We start from the raw sequence: 19,505 nt of genomic DNA, 5'->3' as shown, positions 1-19,505 counted from the left end.
ACTATTTCCATATTCTGAACATGAAAATGATTTCTTTGCTTTAGGAGCAATTCGTTTTTTAATGCCTATTTTGTGACTTTGATTTTCCTTAGTAGTCGATAATGAATCAGAAGACAGGACCTGTTTCAAATGATCAGATGACAGATCTTTGCTGTGAAGGGATGATGGTATATCTGGAGTAATGACATTCACTTCAATTGTGTCCTGTGGGATCTCAAGATCATCTGATTTAAAAATTGAAGATGTCAGCTGTCCCTCTGATCTCCTGGTACAGTCATCTGCCAAGAAGAAAACCAATTATTATTTATGAATAACATATCCTTAAAATTTATATTGTTGAATATTTCTACTTAAACTCTCCGTAAAAATGTACTTTACGTAATAGTATCATTATCTACCAAGAAAACATCACAGAAAAAGAGTAGTTACTTACCGGTAACGAAATTTCTCGGAACCCATGACGGCACCACGGAGAGAGGGGATCCGCCCTTCAAGGACAGGAAACCTGCAGATAAAAAGGGAGGCACCTCTCTCCCGCATCAGTTGGTTTACAGAGCACCGCCAGGTTAGTAACACCAAATATGCCATTTTTATTATATATACTATATATGTATATATATATTTTTTTTTCAGACACACCCTGTGACTAAACAACAGGTAGTAACGATTGTGCACACCCATGTGTAAGAAAAAAGGGGAGGGAATGTACGGGTGCCGTCATGGGTTCCGAGAAATTTCGTTACCGGTAAGTAACTACTCTTTCTCTTTCCCCATGACGGCACCACGGAGAGATTGCAGAGCAGTGAAGATTAGGGAGGGACCACCGCTTCCAGAACCCTTCTGCCAAAGGTAAGATCTGAAGACGATGTTAGATCCAGCCGGTAGTGTTTAAAGAACGTGGAGGGAGAAGACCAGGTCGCCGCTCTACATATCTGTTCGATTGAAGCTCTGGCCTTCTCCGCCCAGGAGGCTGCCACTGCCCTTGTCGAGTGCGCCCTTAAGCCCACCGGCGCTGTTTCCCCGCTTGAGGAATAAGCCAGGGAAATGGCTTCCCTTATCCACCTTGCCAGGGTTCCTTTGGAAGCTTTCTGTCCCTTCCGAGATCCCTGGAAGCACACAAAAAGAGCCCTGTCCTTCCTACACTCCCGTGTGGCCTCTAAATATTGCATAATGCACCTCCTGACGTCCAAGGTGTGAAGGGCCTCTTCCCCCTTGTTTTTTGGGGCTGCGCAGAAGGAAAGGAGGGTAACCTCCTGTGACCTGTGAAAAAGGGATCCCACCTTAGGAAGGTACGCAGGGTCGGTCCTAAGCATCACTCTGTCGTCTAGTATTTGTGTAAAAGGGGGTCCTGCGGATAGTGCTTGGATATCACTAATGCGGCGAGCCGAGGTGAGGGCTACCAGAAGGGACGTCTTAAGGGACAAGATTTTAAGGGACGCTTCCCCTAGAGGTTCAAAGGGGCCTCTGGTCAGGGCTGAAAGAACAAGATTTAAATCCCACGGAGGAGCCTTCCGGGAGGGGATGGGCCTGGATCTATGAGATGCTCTGATGAACCTGGAGACCCATCTATCCCTTGCCAGGTTGCAGTTATACAGGGCTCCCAGAGCTGCCACCTGAACCTTCAGCGTGCTCGTGGCCAACCCCAGTTCCAACCCCTTCTGAAGGAACTCCAGGATGGTAACCACGGGGGCCTCCCCTACTATATCCGTACCTGCAAAGGAAAGGAATTTCTTCCAAGTTTTCCCGTAGAGCCTAGTAGTTACAGGTTTCCTACTCTGCAGCAAGGTAGAGATTAGATTGGGGGAAAACCCTTTATCCCTCAAGAGTGACCTCTCAAATTCCAAGCTGTCAAGTGCAGGTTTGTTACCTGCGGGTGTAGTACTGGACCCTGAGACAGCAGGTCCGGAACTTCCGGAAGGACCCAGGGGTCGGAGACGGACATGATCCTCAGCCAGGAAAACCAAGGCCTTCTTGGCCAGAAAGGGGCGATCAGGATCGCATTCGCCTCGTCTTCCCTGATCTTCCTCAGAACTGCCGGAATGAGAGCAATCGGAGGAAAGGCATATACTAGCTGGTGGCCCCATGGAATCAAAAAAGCGTCTAGTGCTACTGGGTTCCCCCTGGGGTCGATCGAGCAAAACTTGTCCACCTTTTTGTTTTTCCAGTTGGCGAATAGGTCTATACATGGGATTCCCCAAGCCCTCGTGATTTTTTTGAACACTAGCTGGTTCAACTCCCATTCGCCCTGTCTCAACTGGGTACGGCTTAGGAAGTCCGCCGTGACGTTCATTGACCCTTTTATGTGCAGAGCTGATAAGGACTCTAGATTCCTCTCTGCTACGTGGAGGATGGAGCTTGACGCCTGAAGAAGGGAGATGGACCGGGTACCCCCCTGGTGATTTAGATATGCCACCACTACTTGGTTGTCCGAGAACACTCTCACGTGGTAACCCTTTAACACGTTTAGAAATTCCAAGAGGCCATACTTCACCGCCAGAAGTTCTTTCATGTTGGAGGAAGAACCTTCCACCCCCTTTGCCCAGACTCCCTGAGCCACTCGGTCGTCTAGATCAGGGTTCCCCAACTCCAGTCCTCAAGGCCCACCAACAGGTCATGTTTTCAGGATTTCCTTAGTATTGCACAGGTGATAATTACATCACCTGTGCAATACTAAGGAAATCCTGAAAACATGACCTGTTGGTGGGCCTTGAGGACTGGAGTTGGGGAACCCTGGTCTAGATGAGCCCCCCACCCCCTGGGGCTTGCATCTGTCATCAGAATCTGGGGTGACGGTATTGTCCATGGGACGCCCCTGCCTAGATTTTCTTTCTTTGTCCACCATGTTAGGGAAAGTAAAGTTTTTGAGGATAAGGTCAGTCGCCCTTCTAAGTGCCCTCTTAGAGATTTTTCCGCCCTCAAAATCTCCCATTGTAAGACCCTGGTGTGCAACTGAGCCCAGCGGACACCCGGGATGCAGGCAGTCATAGAACCGAGGAGGGACATTGCTCCCCTTAGTGTCATAACCGGATGCTTCCTCACATAGGACACACGGGCTATCATATTTTGGACTTTCTCTTCCGGAAGATGGCATTCCTGACTTCTTGAATCTAACAGGATACCTAAGTATTCCTGTAGCTGAACTGGCTCCACTCTGGATTTTTTTAGGTTTAGAAGCCATCCCAAACTTGTCAAAGAATCCATAACTACTGCTAGCTGGTCTTTGCAGTGGCTGAACGAGTTGCCTATAACCAGTAGATCGTCCAGGTATGGGACTATGAGGATGTTCCTCTCCCTCAGATGAGCCATGACTTCCGACATCACTTTCGTGAAGACTCTGGGGGCTATTGCTAACCCGAAGGGAAGGGCCCCATACTGGAAGTGTCTGATTGTGCCCCTTATTGGTATGGCTACCCTCAGGAATTTCTGGTAGTCCCTGTGCCCTGTTCCGTCTATAGGGAAACAGTTACGACCACCGTCCTCTGAAGATGAGGAAGCAGATGATGAACAGGATGATTCAGACCCCGCAACTTCCTCATCTGATTTACTAGACTCTGACTCCGGGGAAAGGTGCCTAGTTTTTTTATGCTTCTTCCCCCCCTTTTGGAGGGATTTGAAGGTATCTTCGACTTGCGATTTTATCAGGGATCTGAGCTCGGTAGCAAACTTAGGGGTCTCCTCACAGATGGTTTGCTCGATGCATGAGCTACATAGTCTCTTTTGCCATGTGGTGGGTAGATCTGCTGCGCAAAGTGCGCAGGCCCTGTTTTTAAACTTCCCCGTGCTCTTCCTTCCCTAAGAAGAAAAGAGAGGGGGGAGGGTCCAAATTACAAGTGAACTTTCACGAAGATCACTTACCGCCTATACGAAAGAGAGAGAGGGAATACCGCATTCGAAGAGGAACCTGCTCTGGTAGCTGGGTCTTTCGCCAAGGCTGATGCCGTGCCGGAATCTTTGCCACGCTGAGAAGACCTGCCGGACCGACCGCTTCCTCCGTCACCTTGATTATGTTGACGCGGAGGGCCGCTGGAGGGTCCTTTCGTGCGTTTCCTCTGAGGCGATGGTGATGGAGATGGTGAGTGGGGGCGCAGGGACTGCACCTCCTGGGGCTCCTGGTCACTCATACTGCTGATTTTCACGTATGACAGGAAGCATTTTCCTTTTGCTTCCCTGGCAATTTAAGCTATGCAGGTGACCGCCCCCTCCCCCTCCAACACCGCTGTGGGGTGCGCCCCCCTCTGGCCAGGACACCGCTGTGTCCTCCATGTTAGGCCTTTCCCGCGCGCGCGTTTGAATTCGCCGCTCCTGCGGCTGCGTCACTTCCGGGCGCCTCCCGCGTCACTTCCGGCGCGCGCACGAGGGGGAGCGTCGGTGAGCGCACGCACCCGCCCAAACGCCGAATCGCTATCCGGCAAGCATGCGGGGCGCGCGCTGCACAAGGCCCAGACCCTGACCCAGGGCTCAGGCCAACCCGAGCCCTGAGCCTTCTATACTTACCGCCTGGGCCCGACGCCACAGGAGACCGCGGCTTGCTTCGCGTCTCCCAAGCCACCCTAGAGGCCCGCTGACCCCAGCTGTGGCGCTTCAGGACACCGCACCAGCAGAGGCAGGGAACCCCCGCTGCCTGAGCCGGACTGGTCGGTGTTATGTGCTGCTACCAGAGCTAAGGAAAGAGAGGAGATCTGTCCCTACGATAGAACTCAGCTGAATCCCTACGATGTAACAGGGGACCTGATCCTGCGATCAGACCTGCTAAAGTCCTAAGCTAGTCTGTACGGAGACCTATAGATGTGGGGAAGGAATCCCTACAAGTACTAAGGACTGGGAGGAAAATGGGACACCTCCTAACAGAAATAGTAGCAGACAGACGAACAAACAAAATATATAGAACATAGAGGTCCGTAGACCAAGCAAACTAACAGAGTTAGATACAGAGCACAGGCTAGCTAGAAAGTAGTTATACAATGAAGTCCAGCAAAGCCAGAAGGGCGGAGCAGGATTAAATAGGCCAACAAGGTCATGTGACCAGCAAAGGAAAAAAACTAAGAGCAAGGTTCTAACAGTACCCCCCCTTCTAAGAGGATCCTCCGGATCCCCTAGGACCAGGCTTATCAGGAAATCTCCTGTGAAACGCTCTGATAAGTCTGGACGCGGAAACATCATCTGACCTCACCCAAGAGTTATCCTCGGGTCCGAAACCTTTCCAGGCCACAAGATACTGCAAACTACCTCTATACCGTCTAGAGTTAAGGATGCGAGAAATTTCATATTCCCCATCCTCCACCACCGGAGGAACAGAGGCAGAGGCGTCACCATCCGACACAACAGCTTTTTTTAACAGAGAGACATGAAATACCGGATTAATTCTCCAGGAGGTAGGAACCTCCAACCTAACAGCAGATTGGTTGACAACCTGAAGCACCTTAAAGGGCCCTACAAACTTGGGACCCAATTTCTTAGAAGGAATCCTCAACCGCAGATTCCTAGAGGACAACCAAACCATGCCACCAACAGCGAACAAAACCTCCTGTCGTTTCCTATCAAAGTAGTCTTTAGATTTTCTGTTGGCCTCCTGAAGATTACCACGCACATCCGTCCAAACTCTCTCCAAATCACTGGAAAAATTCTCCTCCTCAGGCACGGCAGATCCCAACTTGGAGAACGACCCAAACGACGGATGTCTCCCAGAACAACAAAAAAAAGGCGAACAACCAGCAGAAGAAAATGTATGATTGTTCAGAGCAAATTCAGCAAGTGGCAGAAACTCAGACCACCCCTCTTGATTGTCTGCCACAAAACAACGCAAGAACTGCTCAACATCCTGGTTTTTCCTTTCTGTCTGGCCATTAGATTCAGGATGATATCCGGACGAGAACGACAAATGAACTCCCAACCTGTCACAAAAGGCACGCCAAAAAACGAGCCACGAACTGAGGACCCCTATCAGAAACAATGTCAGTAGGAACGCCATGAAGTCTGACAATTTCCTTGACAAAGGCCTTAGCGAGAGTTTTAGCGGGCAGTTTGACGAAGGGAACCAAGTGACACATCTTGCTAAAACGGTCCACGACCACCCAGATGACAGTAAAACCCTCAGAGGAGGGAAGGTCAGTTATAAAGTCCATAGCCAAATGTGTCCAAGGAGCACTGGGAACCTCCAAAGGACAAAGCAACCCCGCAGCAGGAGTATGTGAGGACTTAGATCTAGCACATATAGTACATTGACGCACCCACTTAATGACTTCCTTCTGCCATCCAGGCCACCAAAAACTGCGACCCACCAGTCTCTTGGTCTCAGAGATTCCGGGATGACCTGCCAACCGAGATTTGTGACACTCAACAAACAAATCTCTCCTAAAGGTCCCAGGCACAAACAACCTCCCATGAGGAGTGTTAGATGGGGCATTCTCCTGTGCTTTAAGAATCTCATCTTCCAAAACGGAGTCCAAAGCAGCTATCACAACACCTTCTTGTAAAATGTTCTCCTCTTTCTCAGCACCGACTATGGGAGAAAAACTGCGAGACAAGGCATCCGCCTTAACATTCTTAGTACCAGGGATGTAAGTAACGGAGAAATTAAACTGCGAGAAAAACAGTGCCCACCTAGCCTGACGGGCATTCAGGCGCTTGGCAGCATCAAGATATATCAGATTTTTATGATCCGTAAGAACCTGAACGGGAAATTCCGCACCTTCCAAGAAGTGGCGCCAGTGTTCAAATGCGAGTTTAATAGCTAATAATTCCCGATTACCAATATCGTAATTCAGTTCAGTCTCCGAAAATTTTTTTGAAAAAAAGGCACAGGGATGTAATCCATCCCCGTTATCCTGAGACAATACTGCGCCAACCCCCACAGAGGAAGCATCAACCTCAACCAAAAACGGCTTAGTCACATCAGGCTGCATAAGGATGGGAGCAGAGGTGAACCTCTCCTTGAGATACACAAAAGCTTCAATGGCCTCAGAAGACCACTGAACCGCATCAGCACCTTTCCTGGTGAGATCGGTCAGAGGTTTGACAATACTAGAAAAATTTTTTATGAATTTTCTGTAATAATTGGCGAAACCTAAAAACCTCTGTATCGATTTCAAACCAATAGGCCTAGGCCATTCCTGTACAGCTTGAACTTTAACCGGGTCCATCTCAAAACCTTCGCTGGAGATAATGTAACCCAAAAAACTAATTCTCTGTACAGCGAACTCACATTTCTCCAGCTTAGCAAAAAGCGAATTGTCCATTAATAACTGTAATACCTCACGTACGCTCCGCCAATGAGACTCCAGATCCGGCGAATAAATCAAAATGTCATCCAAATACACAACCACATTTTTGCCGATCAAAGGTCTAAGGATGTCATTAATAAGATTCTGGAAAAATGCAGGAGCATTAGTAAGACCAAAAGGCATAACCAGATTCTCAAAATGACCCACAGGAGTGTTAAAAGCAGTCTTCCATTCGTCACCCTCCTTCATGCGCAACAGATTGTATGCCCCCTTAAGGTCAATTTTAGAGAACCACTTGGCCCCCATTAACTGGTTAAACAGATCAGAAATCAATGGCAGTGGGTAAGGATTGCGTACAGTAATTTTGTTAATCTCACGAAAATCCAGACAAGGACGTAAACCGCCGTCCTTTTTTTTTACAAAGAAAAATCCAACCGCCACAGGAGACTTAGAGGGCCTAATGTGACCGACGGCCAAACTTGTCTGTATGTATTCCTCCAAAGCCTTCCTCTCAGGAATAGTAAGGTTAAATAAACGACTTTTAGGAAGAGTCGCTCCAGGGACAAATTCAATAGAACAATCATAGTCTCTATGGGGAGGCAAAACCTGCGATTCCTTCTCAGAAAAAACTCTCCAAAAATCCTGAATAGGAACAGGCAATTCTCCCCTATCCAAAGCTGCAATACGCCCGTTACAACACTTGTCATAACATTTATGGCTCCAGGATTTAATTTCACTGGTAGACCAATCCAGTACAGGATTGTGAAATTTTAACCAGGGCAATCCCAATATTACTGGAGAAGGCAAGTTATTCAAAACTACCAAATCCAATTTCTCATGGTGAACACCATTAATAGTGAGAGGAAATTCACAGACCTTGAGAGTAATATTCTTCAAAGGGGAACCATCCACAGAAACCACAGCAATGGGGGATGATAAAGGTTCGGGTTTTAAATTGAGTCTTTCCAAGAATCCCCCATCAATTACATTCAGAGTAGACCCACAATCAACAAACACCCGAAATTCCATTAATTTTTCCTGAGCAATCGTGGAAGCAGCTAAAAATACACCCTTGGAATTTAAACAGGCAATACGGGCATGACTGACCATTTTTTTTTCTTTCTTCATACGAAGCTCACAGCCTTTAATCAAATGACCAGATTTTCCGCAATAGAAACACAAGCCTTCAGAAAATCTACGGTCTTTTTCTTGAGAGCGAGGTGCCACCGATCCAATCTCCATCGGTTCACCACTGTTAGTACACACATTCTCATAACCAGAAACTGACATAGCAGAGGATTTTCTCTCATTAACCCTTGCACGCAGTCTCCTATCCACCCGTATAGCTAATTGCATAGCCTGTTGCAAATCTTCAGGTGTAGGATAAGCAATTAGCAGGTCTTTAACCCTTTCATTGAGCCCAGCAAGAAATAGACTTTTCAGAGCAGAATCGTTCCACCCTGTTTGAGTAGACCAACGACGGAAATGAGTACAATATTTTTCCACATTACCTGATCCCTGTTTCAAACGTCTCAACTCAGTCTCAGCTGATGCGACACGGTCAGGATCATCATATAATAGTCCCAAAGCAGAAAAAAAACTATCCACTGATCTGAAGCATGTATCACTAGGTTGCAAAGAAAAGGCCCACTCCTGAGGCTCTTTGCGCAAAAGTGACATTATGAACCCTATGCGCTGGGATTCATCCCCAGAGGACTTGGGTCTCAAACGAAAATACAATAAGCAAGCATTTTTAAATGAAAAAAATTCTTGGTGTTCACCAAAAAATAAATCCGGCAAACATACCTTAGGCTCCAAGAAATGTGCTCCAGGACAGTTACTCACGTGCTGACGGAGCTCGGCCACCTCCAGAGAGAGTCCCTGCAGGCGTTTAGCCAAATCCAGAACCGACACCATGATGGAACAGAAAAATCTTTCCTTAGAGAATTTGCAGGCTGGACTTACTGTTATGTTCTGCTACCAGAGCTAAGGAAAGAGAGGAGATCTGTCCCTACGATAGAACTCAGCTGAATCCCTACGATGTAACAGGGGACCTGATCCTGCGATCAGACCTGCTAAAGTCCTAAGCTAGTCTGTACGGAGACCTATAGATGTGGGGAAGGAATCCCTACAAGTACTAAGGACTGGGAGGAAAATGGGACACCTCCTAACAGAAATAGTAGCAGACAGACGAACAAACAAAATATATAGAACATAGAGGTCCGTAGACCAAGCAAACTAACAGAGTTAGATACAGAGCACAGGCTAGCTAGAAAGTAGTTATACAATGAAGTCCAGCAAAGCCAGAAGGGCGGAGCAGGATTAAATAGGCCAACAAGGTCATGTGACCAGCAAAGGAAAAAACCTAAGAGCAAGGTTCTAACAGTCGGGCCTGGTAAGTAAAATCTTCTTTCTTCAGGATTTCATCCGTAGGTCCCTGTCAAGGACAGGAAACCAACTGATGCGGGAGAGAGGTGCCGCCCTTTTTATCTGTAGGTTTCCTGTCCTTGAAGGGCGGATCCCCTCTCTCCGTGGTGCCGTCATGGGGAAAGAGAAAAATCAGCCTTACCAACACCAAATCAGATAACAAATGCATTAGCATTTTAGTGTTGGTTGGGTGTACTGGGGTGTCTGTCCATGTGGGGTGCACTTATATAGTGCTGGGCAGCCTTCCTGATGTAATAGTATGGGCATCATCACTATCCTAAGCCAGACACTGTGCATCACACCTACCTGTGTGACTGGCGTCCTATACAAGCTTCATCTGTGTGCATCTTTAATACTAGGCAACCACCCCCTCCATGAATTGGTAGGTTTGTGAGTGGTTGCTTCATCAGTATTTTGCACCTGCGCTGCCCCCACCTTTATCATGGGGGTCAGCGGCATCCTGCTAGTACATTTGTTATATGATTTGGTGTTGGTAAGGCTGTATCTTTTTCTGTGATTTTTTTTTAATTGTGCCCTATGTTAGCCGTCATTATTCACCAAGACAATAACAGTTTACAGTCTAATAGAAAACCTCATAGGATGAACCAGTGGATCGTAGTGTCCAACTGTTTGTTAATTCTGCCTCCCAAATATGGAATAAAAAGCCACCAAACAATGTTATGTAGGCAAAAATAATATCAATAATAACTTCTACTCCGCTCACAAAAACCAAGTCCCCACTCAGGTCCATCATCTGTCAGTGGAAAAACAGAGGTTTCCACATCATTAGTGGCTCAAAGGCTTTTGAAAAGCAACATGGCTTCCATAAACCAATCCAGCAATATCCACTCTCCCAAAGTCAAATCTCCCCCTCGCTTCTGAGCCTTGCAGTGCGCCCAAACCACACTCAGCATCCATGTATTTGACATTACTATAGTGAGAAGAACCCACTTAATTTACGGTGTGTGTCTCCTGGAGCACAATCTGGGCACTATGTGTTGGGTAATGAAATTATATATTTGTAATTTTCACTCTCCAACATCCACTGCGTGCTAATTTCCAGAAAGTGCCTGTGGAGTCAAAATAGTCACTACTCCTATAGATTAATTCACTGAGGGTTATAATTTCCAAAATGGAGTCACTTTATGGGGATTTCTACTGCTCTGGTTTTCTGCAATTTGGTCACATTAGGGCTTCCGCAAATGGTGTGTGCCATCTCCTCTGGGATCTGCTCCTGAGACGGCTGCTTCTCTCACCTCCTTATTCATCCTGCAGGCGGCATTGGTGATGGAGGAGACGATAGAACCAGAAGCTCTGGGCGGCGCAGGCTCTGTCCAGCCACTAAGATTAGGGTTGCTGGGACCTGTAGTACCATCCAGTCTGGCAGTGTGGGTGTGTGTGCTGTCCAGCTGGAGTAATCTGCTCCCTGCTTTAGCCAACTGGAAAGCACCGCACCCTACTAAAGCTGGAAGCATATTGCCGGAAGCGGCCAGATCCAGCCTTGTTCTCCTCTGGTTCAGTCCTCTGTGCTCAGCTCCCGGCTTTTCTCTGACCTCCATGTTCTGACCCGGCTATCTGACTATTCTTCTTGCCATCTCACACCACAGAACATTAGTTAACACTGTGGCCCAAGCTTATGGGGTCTCTGTCTAAGTCCAAATACATGTAGAGGGGTTAAAGGATGATGAGCAAGGCAAACCCTGGGATCTGGAAAATGGAGTAGATAGCGCCAAGCCTGTTTGTGGTAGCCATCTTTTGAGCTGCCAGGTGACAACGAACAGTGCCCCCAATACATTGTGTCTGCACACTATCCCAGCAAAATCTGCATTAAAATAGCTAAATTGCGCTCCTTCCCTTTTTAACCTGCCATGTGCCCAGACAGTAGTGTACAATTGCATACAGGGTATTGTCAGATTCAAGAGAAGTTAGAATATTATTTGTAAGGTCCATTTGTTTCCTATAATCCTTTGTGAAGAATTCAAAAGTTATCTATAATATAATCGGCTAAGAGTCCCTCTGTCCGAAGCCTCGATAGACTGCGCATGCGTGACGCGCAGTCTGGCTCCAGACAGAAGCAGGCATCCAGCTGTTACAGGTAAGAGGAGGTGTATGGCGCCGGAGATCGCGGTATGTGTAGACACTGAACGCATACCGCGATCTCCGGCGCCATACTTGCATACTTACCTGACCAGGAGGAGCGTTGCCGCGGCGCCTCTCTTCTGGCCGGAGACCGGGGGCGGAGTGAGGCGTCGGATCGGCGCGTGCACATAGCGCTATCCTTCGCCATTTTACTGAAGACACATTTACAGTGTGTCTTCAGCAAAATGGCGCCACTCTCCTCCCCCGGCCTACGGCAGAACAGGACGCTGCAGCGCTGGAGTACAGAGAAGAAAGGTGAGTATAACTGTTTATTTTTTTTGTTTGTGTGTACAGTGTGGAAGGGATGAGGGGATTGTGGGGTGAGGGGACCATGCATATACCAGGATTGTGGGGTGAGGGGTACCACGTATACCGGGATTGGGGGTGAGGGGAGCCACGCATATTGGGAATGGGGGTGAGGGGAGCCACGCATACCGGGAATTGGGGTGAGGGGAGCCATGCATACCGGGATTGGGGGTGAGGGGAGCCAAGCATACCGCGACTGGGGGTGAGGGGAGCCACGCATACCGCGACTGGGGGTGAGGGGAGCCACGCATACCGCGATTGGGGATGAGGGGAGCCACGCATACCGCGATTGGGGATGAGGGGAGCCAAGCATACCGTGATTGGGGATGGGGAGCCACGCATACCGCGATTGGGGATGAGGGATGGGGTACCACGCATACCTGGATTGGGGATGAGGGTGCCATGCATACCAGGATAAGATGGTGGGGACAGGATGGGGGCAGCACAAATACCAGGAGGGGGGGCAGCACATACCACACATACCAGCATGGGAGACCATATACCAATAAAAATGCTCACCACCCGGGCGTAGAACGAGTTCAGTAGCTAGTCACCATATAAAGTGGCACACGTCAGATTTGAAAAATGGGCCTAGATAGGAACACAAAACTGGCTGCAGGAAGGGGTGAAATCAGACTATTTTGGGCACTAACCACTATAGTCAAAACTGTGAGTATAGACCATAACACATCTACTGAAATGATCAAACTCAACAGTCTTCATCAGTAAGTAGTGAGTAACTAGTGGTGAAACCTCTCTGTGGTAATTAGAGTATAGGGCTCGGTGGCTCTTGGCAATCTAAACTATCGTAAGGGACAATATTTTCTGTCAGATGAGTTTCAAGAAATATTGACATTTAAAGAGAACTTTTTATAATAGTGAAGAGATGAGGAGTCTTAAATTTAGCTTAAAGATACACCGGGTCACAGGTGTAATGTTTTTTTTGTGTAGTTTATCACAATTTGGTTTGAAATTAGTCGGTTTTAAAAGAAATTGAAAAGTCAGGATAAAGGGAAACTTTGTTGTTATTGTACAGAAATTCACACTTGGTCCTCACTGCACATTTAATGTTGTCGATCATAAAAGTGAAGTTTGGCCAGAAAGACTGGACCTGGTCTTGTAGGGACCATATGAGCAGATTCAGCAAAACAGAAGGGAGAAAGGTAGATTCATCCAATAAGATATCAGGGTTCTAGGAAGCCAACAGCATCATTACCCTCCACTTTCTCTTACAGGCCTATCATAATATTTTTTTAAGTGATTTTCTGGCTTTGTGGTTTACAGATCTGGGCAGGTAACGTCTCCTAATCACAGTGAGTAGGTGGATCCTCCAGGTTGTAAGTTCTATGGAAAAGGGTTTCAATGCCCAAAATCATTTGAAGTTTTGGGTGGAAGAGAATGTTGTGGTCTAGAGGCAAAATGGTGATCATATGATTGTGATACGGCCGGACTACACCACCGATAAAGCAGCCACAGCCGGTGACTGAGAAGAATCTGTAACTTCTCTGCATTTAGTGGTCACTACTCACCTGGGTAGTCATAAGTAGGAATCTCCTCTTTACACCACTCATCACCCCTCACATATGCCTCTATAGTATTAATATGGGTGAGATCTTCACCCTGAAACAAATATTGTATAAGTCACAAACAGATGAGAAGTCACATCTATGATCAACTCTAATCCTGCCATCTCCACCGTTCTCATTACACAAATAGAAAACACATAATACTGGTGGATAAAACAAGACTGAACACAAGACCTTCACAGCCGTCTACACATCATAGGGGAGATCTCATGACACCTTCTCTCCATGTACCTGATGATCCTGAGGAACATTGGGATCTTCTTGTTTACAGTCCTGTGGAAGAAAAGGATGGGGACATCTGTCTGGTGTTGTCCTCTTACTGGATAGCTCTGGAAGAAACACATACAGGGACGGAATTTATTCTTTACATACAGATAATTATAGGCCGTGTGTATTTAGTCCTGTCTATTACCTGATGATGTGAGGAGCTGAGGAACCTCTATCATGACGTCTTTGTACAAATCTTTGTGTCCTTCTAAATACTCCCACTCCTCCATGGAGAAATAGACAGTGATATCCTGACATCTTATAGGAACCTGACACATACAATGATACAGTCATCCCCCCGATCCTTTCATAGCATTACTGTATAAAGTCCCAGCATTCGAAGTAGTGTCACCTCTCCAGTCAGCAGCTCAATCATCTCGTAGGTGAGTTCTACGATCTTCTGGTCATTGATATCCTCATGTATCAGGGGGTGAGGTGGAGGCCCTGTGATTGGGCTCAGGGGTCTTTCCCATCCCTCAGACACAGGGTCCTGACAGCGCTCACTAGAGGTCTTAACTAATATGTAATCCTGGTTATGGAAAGACATATAAATAAATCTCACTACAGACATTTCCAGACTCCTCACCTCTCCAGTTCTGTTCATCTGTTATTCCCATAGATAAGAATGATGTAATGTGATGTCATCAGAATCTCTCACCTCTCCAGTAAGACGGAAGAGGATCTCTAGGGTGAGGTGTAATATCCTCTCTGCCATCTTGTCTCTATCCATATCCATCTTTGATGGGTCCATAAGGAAAATTCTCTTAAATAGAAGATCTTCACTGAGAGGATCTGATATTGTGTAATAATACAATTACTGGAGATAATAAGGGGAAACATATGAGGAGATATATTATTTTACAGTATTTCGTTTTCTGCTTTACATCTAGTAATAAAACCTATATATTTTAGGCCACAGACAACAAGCAGTTTCTTCCTTGGAGTCTGTAGCTGAATACGTTTCTCAAAGACTCATCTTCCATAAAGCTAATTCTCGTCTCATTTACCGACACTGCAATCGGCATTAGCAATACTGCAGGAGATATTCATTACACGTGACATGAGAAATAACTACTTCATGAGGAGGACGACGACATCTTCATCTTCTACTACGGCTCTACAAACATATTTAGCCAGAGTTCTTCACTGACTACATCTCCACCGGCCGTCTATATGAATGTTTCCCGTCTTCCCCGGACTGTAATCTTCTATCACGTTAGTTCTCATGTCTGATTCACACACAGAAGTTTGAGGCTTTGATACATGGTAAGTTTTTTAATATTAAGCAGAGTAGGACTATCCTGAATGGGTTCATTTTACCATGGTGGGATAGCTTTCATGCTATTTTTGATCAAAAACAGTGTTACTAGGAACCCTATTTTATTTAAATGCACTTTTGCTTTTTATTTATTTATTTACAGCAGGGTTTAAGATCATTTTTCTTCTTAGGCTGTGTTCACACGATGCGTATTTCATGCGTTTCCGCGGCGTTTTTGCAGTTGCGTAAACGCCGCGGAAACGCATGAAAAACGCATGGTAGAAGGGCAGCAATGTTCCCCAATGGAAATCCGCATGTGCTGTGCCCATGATGCGGATTTTTCCGCAGCGTTAACGCTGCGGTCAAAAATCCGCAGCATGTCAATTAATTTTGCGGAAACGCGGCGATTTCGCCGCCATTGACTTGCATTAGAACGCGCCAATTCCGCAAGACAGCATTTGTACTTGCGTAATTGGTGCGTTCTAATGTGCGGATGGTACCCGGGTGTGGAGGAGAGGAGAGTCTCATCCACACCCAGGTACCATTAAAAAAGCTGTAAAAAGAAGAATAAAATAAAAAATAAATGTATTCTTACCTTCTGTCGGCCCGCGCAGCGCTCCCGCTTGGTTCCCGGCACTTGCAGTGAGTTGTAGGACCTGCGGTGACGTCAGAGTCATGTGACGGGTCACGTGACGCTGACGTCGGCAGGTCTTTCAATTCAAAGTTGCCGGCAGCCGGGAGAACGGAGTGAGCAGGACAGCGCGGGCCATCAGAGGTAAGTATATACACTCTCTCGGTTCACACTGTATAAATCCATGCTGTTTGCATGGATTTATATAGTGTGACCTAGTTATCAAGCACTTTCCAGGTGATGCTAAAATCGCCTGGAAAGCGCTTGTCAATCTGCATGCGGAAACGCATGTGAATCTGCATGTGGATCCGCATGTATTCTGCAGGAAAAACGCATGCACAATCTGCATGCGTTTTTTCTGCCAGGGAGATGCAGAAATGATGCAGAAATTTTCTGCTTCATTTCTGCATCGTGTGCACATACCCTTATAGTTTTTTTCTCATTTATGGCCATAGTAAACAAGCATTTATGTGCTGCATGGATACCAACTTAAACCAAGCTCAAATTCTGTGTTTTTTTAACGGGCACCATAGTGGCCCTGTGGGCTGCTGCTATGGATGATACACCCCTAACTATCCAACTATCATATGGTAAAAATCTCATAGGTCCTGTATTTATTAGTATCTGCACGAAGAATGGGGCTAAGTGAGTATTTATTAAAGGGAATCCACTCCCCAAGGCCAGCAAGCATCAGAATCTTCACTGAATAAAAAGCCATTTCTCAGCAAACAGACCTCTAATATGAGGCATAAAGGTATGTATAGATTCACATTTCTATCACCTGTATGCCAATATTAGAGGTCAGATAAGTTCCAGGGGGTGACAGATTCCCTTTCATCAGCCGTGGGGTAATCATAAAACCAGATATGTATCAAAGTATTCTAAGTTGGTTAATGGTTGTGTAGTCAATGGGAGGCATGTGTCACAGAGATGGCTGGTCTGTGTGATGTAACCCGGAGTGTTTCTCTAGGGCAGATAAGCACTAAGAGGATCGTTTGGTGCATCTGGGAGCCGGGTTACGGGTAGCTAGGAGAGAATGGACGTGTCCAGCTACCCCCCACATACCACACCTCTGGGTGTGGTTAACAGCGTATAAAATGGAGGCTGTTGTTTGGCACATGGTCTGTGTGTTTGGAGGGAGAAGGCCTCCTGTGTATGTTTGTCTTCAGATCAAGCCAGGACACTGGACGCTACCCCAGCTTGTGTGCCACACAGGCCTGGCTGAGCAGAGACCTGCTAAGGACATTTACTTTGTTTGCCTGATCTAAAGGCTATTTTCTTTTCTGTTTGGCTTCTGGGTTTATGAAGCAATAAACCCACATGAACTTTTAAAGGAACATGCCTCCTGTTTTCCTCCTGTCACACCCAAGTGAGTAAAACCTCCACAATTAGTGTTAGACTTGCGGGTAGCATTACCAGCAGAGACGTGTGACTGCTACAGGATGGACTGCATGCCCTGGGTGAAGTCTGTCGCAAGCCAGCAAGCATCGCCAGACGAAATGGAGGACCTGCTGAAACACTTGGTCCAGTCGCAGCAGCATCAACAGGAGACCAACAGGCTGTAGTTACAGCAGATCCAGCAGCACTAGCAGAAACAACGTCAGCAGATGCAGCTTCTGGCAACCGCCATCCAGGACAGGATGAGCGCTCCAACCCCAGGTCCGACTGAGGACTCCCATGTCCGGAAGGCGGTATGATGGGCTTTGCAGAAAATGACCCCGGGGGATGACGTTGAGACCTTCCTGATGGTGTTTCAAAGGGTGGCCGAGAGGGAGAAATTTCCACAAGAGCAGTGGGCAGAGGTATTGTCGCCATACTTGACTTGGAGAGCCCCAGAAGTACGCCTAGTAGGCGTACTATGATTTAGCTTTGCAGGATGCCAAAGAGTATGGCAAGCTAAAAAGTGAGATTCTCGCACGCTTGGGGTTGACAATGACTATCAGGGCACAGTGGGTTCGTATCACCAGAACAAACCACCTCTGTCCCAAATGTTTGACCTGCTGCACCTGGTCCAGAAGTGGCTGCAGCCAGAGTCCTCAATGCCTGCGCAGATGGTAGAGTGGGTGGTGATGGACCGGTTTGTGCACTCCCTGCCGAGGCCCATACAGCCTTGGGTTGCCCAGGGTGATCCCCAGTATGCGGATTAACTGGTCGGACTGATCGAGAGATACCAGGGGGTTGAAGGTTCCTTGGGAAGGCAGCCCACTACATGCTGGAGTTCCCAACAGGGGGTGCAGGCCCAAAAGGTGGTGGGACTTCCAAGGTCCAAATGGACGAGGGAGGTGGTGCCCAAGGTCCATACAGGTGATGTTGTTTGCTGGCGGTGCCACGGCCCAGGCCATATAGCCGCCCGTCATCCCCTGACCCTTGAGCCGATGGACTGCAGCATAGGACAACGTTGTTCATATTATGCTTATCCGGCCTGCAGGGTGAACTGTCCACCCAGCGAGGGGCCACAAGCATGTCACATGAAGGTGAACAGATGGGAAGTAACGGCACTGCTAGACTCCGGGAGCCTGGTGACCCCCTCCAAATTATCCCGGGGAAAAAAGTCGGCGTTCAGCGCATTCATGGTGATGCTAAAGACTACCCTACGGGCCAGAGTGGACATTGAAATGGCCCACGGTACAGAGTCCCACGAGGTCGGCGTCGTTCAGGACTTGTTGCACCCTATTATTATAGGCTGGGACTTTTGCTTGTTTTGGGATCTGTGGAGGAAGGGTTCTGAGTTCGCTGGCTCAGATAAGAAAAAAATTAACCCTAATGAGATATCACCACACCCAGAGTCAGACAGGTTTCCTTTTTGTGTCCTTGTGGGGGATGAGGAGGTAGTGCCCCCTGAGTCTGCAATTCCAGAGTTAGGGGTGACCAGCGAGAATTTTGGGTCAGCCCAACATAGGGACCTAACTCTGAAGGAAGCCTTTAATAATGTCACTATTATAAATGGGGTTGCACAGGAGTCAGGGACTGACACAAGGTTTCCCCATTTTATGATGAGTAAGGAGTTGTTGTACCGGGTCAAGAAAGTGAGGGAGGAGAGTGTGGAGCAGTTAATAGTGCCGGGCCCCTTTAGACGGAAGGTGTTGGACATGGCCCATTCACATGTCTTGGGGGGACATCTGGGAGTGGTTAAAACGCAGGAACGGATCGTGCAAAGGTTCTATTGGTGAACACTGGACATAATTTCAAAAAACATCACAGTAAAAGATAATACCTTACCCACACCAGGTCAGATTGCCAATGCACTGCAGGATGCAGCAAGCCTGCATCATAAAGGCAGGGCCAGCACATGTGCAAAATACTGAAGCAGACAGCCACTCACTAACCTACCAAATTCATGGAGGGGGTGACTGTGTAGTATTATACATGCACACCGATGGAGTCTGCATAGGGCAGGTGCACAGTGCAAAAAAGATTAAAAATAGTGTATAAGATAAATACACCACATGATAAATACCCCACCAGGCCTCTTTAGTGTTGGCTGGGTGAATTGGGGCATATGTCTTGTGTGCTTGCATGTATATAGTGCTTGGCAGCCCGTCTGATCTAAGGCTATGTGCCCACGATGCAGAAATGCTCAGGATTTTTTCCTGAGCGTTTCTGCATCTCCCTTGCAGAAAAAAATGCATGCGGATTGTACATGCGGATTGTACATGTCTTTTTCCTGCCAG

The 19,505-nt window shown here is 47.2% G+C and overlaps 1 protein-coding gene across 1 annotated transcript in view; it reads right to left on the bottom strand.

The window, feature by feature from the left end:
• LOC141192455 (uncharacterized) overlaps positions 1-19,505 on the bottom strand; it is a 48,465-nt gene that overhangs the window by 10,133 nt on the left and 18,827 nt on the right. Inside the window, exons 4-10 of the mRNA XM_073661988.1 lie at positions 14,604-14,762; positions 14,298-14,474; positions 14,091-14,214; positions 13,910-14,007; positions 13,622-13,712; positions 434-505; positions 121-278 (exon numbers count right to left, since the gene is read on the bottom strand). Coding sequence (XP_073518089.1) covers positions 121-278; positions 434-505; positions 13,622-13,712; positions 13,910-14,007; positions 14,091-14,214; positions 14,298-14,474; positions 14,604-14,696 — 813 coding nt within the window. The 5' untranslated portion in view covers positions 14,697-14,762. The remainder of the gene's footprint in view (positions 1-120; positions 279-433; positions 506-13,621; positions 13,713-13,909; positions 14,008-14,090; positions 14,215-14,297; positions 14,475-14,603; positions 14,763-19,505) is intronic.

Source organism: Phyllobates terribilis, unplaced genomic scaffold, assembly GCF_046119375.1.
Source record: "Phyllobates terribilis strain yellow unplaced genomic scaffold, ASM4611937v1 Scaffold_61__1_contigs__length_8056638, whole genome shotgun sequence".
NCBI classification, from domain to species: domain Eukaryota; kingdom Metazoa; phylum Chordata; class Amphibia; order Anura; family Dendrobatidae; genus Phyllobates; species Phyllobates terribilis.
This window is presented reverse-complemented; position numbering and strand designations above follow the sequence as displayed.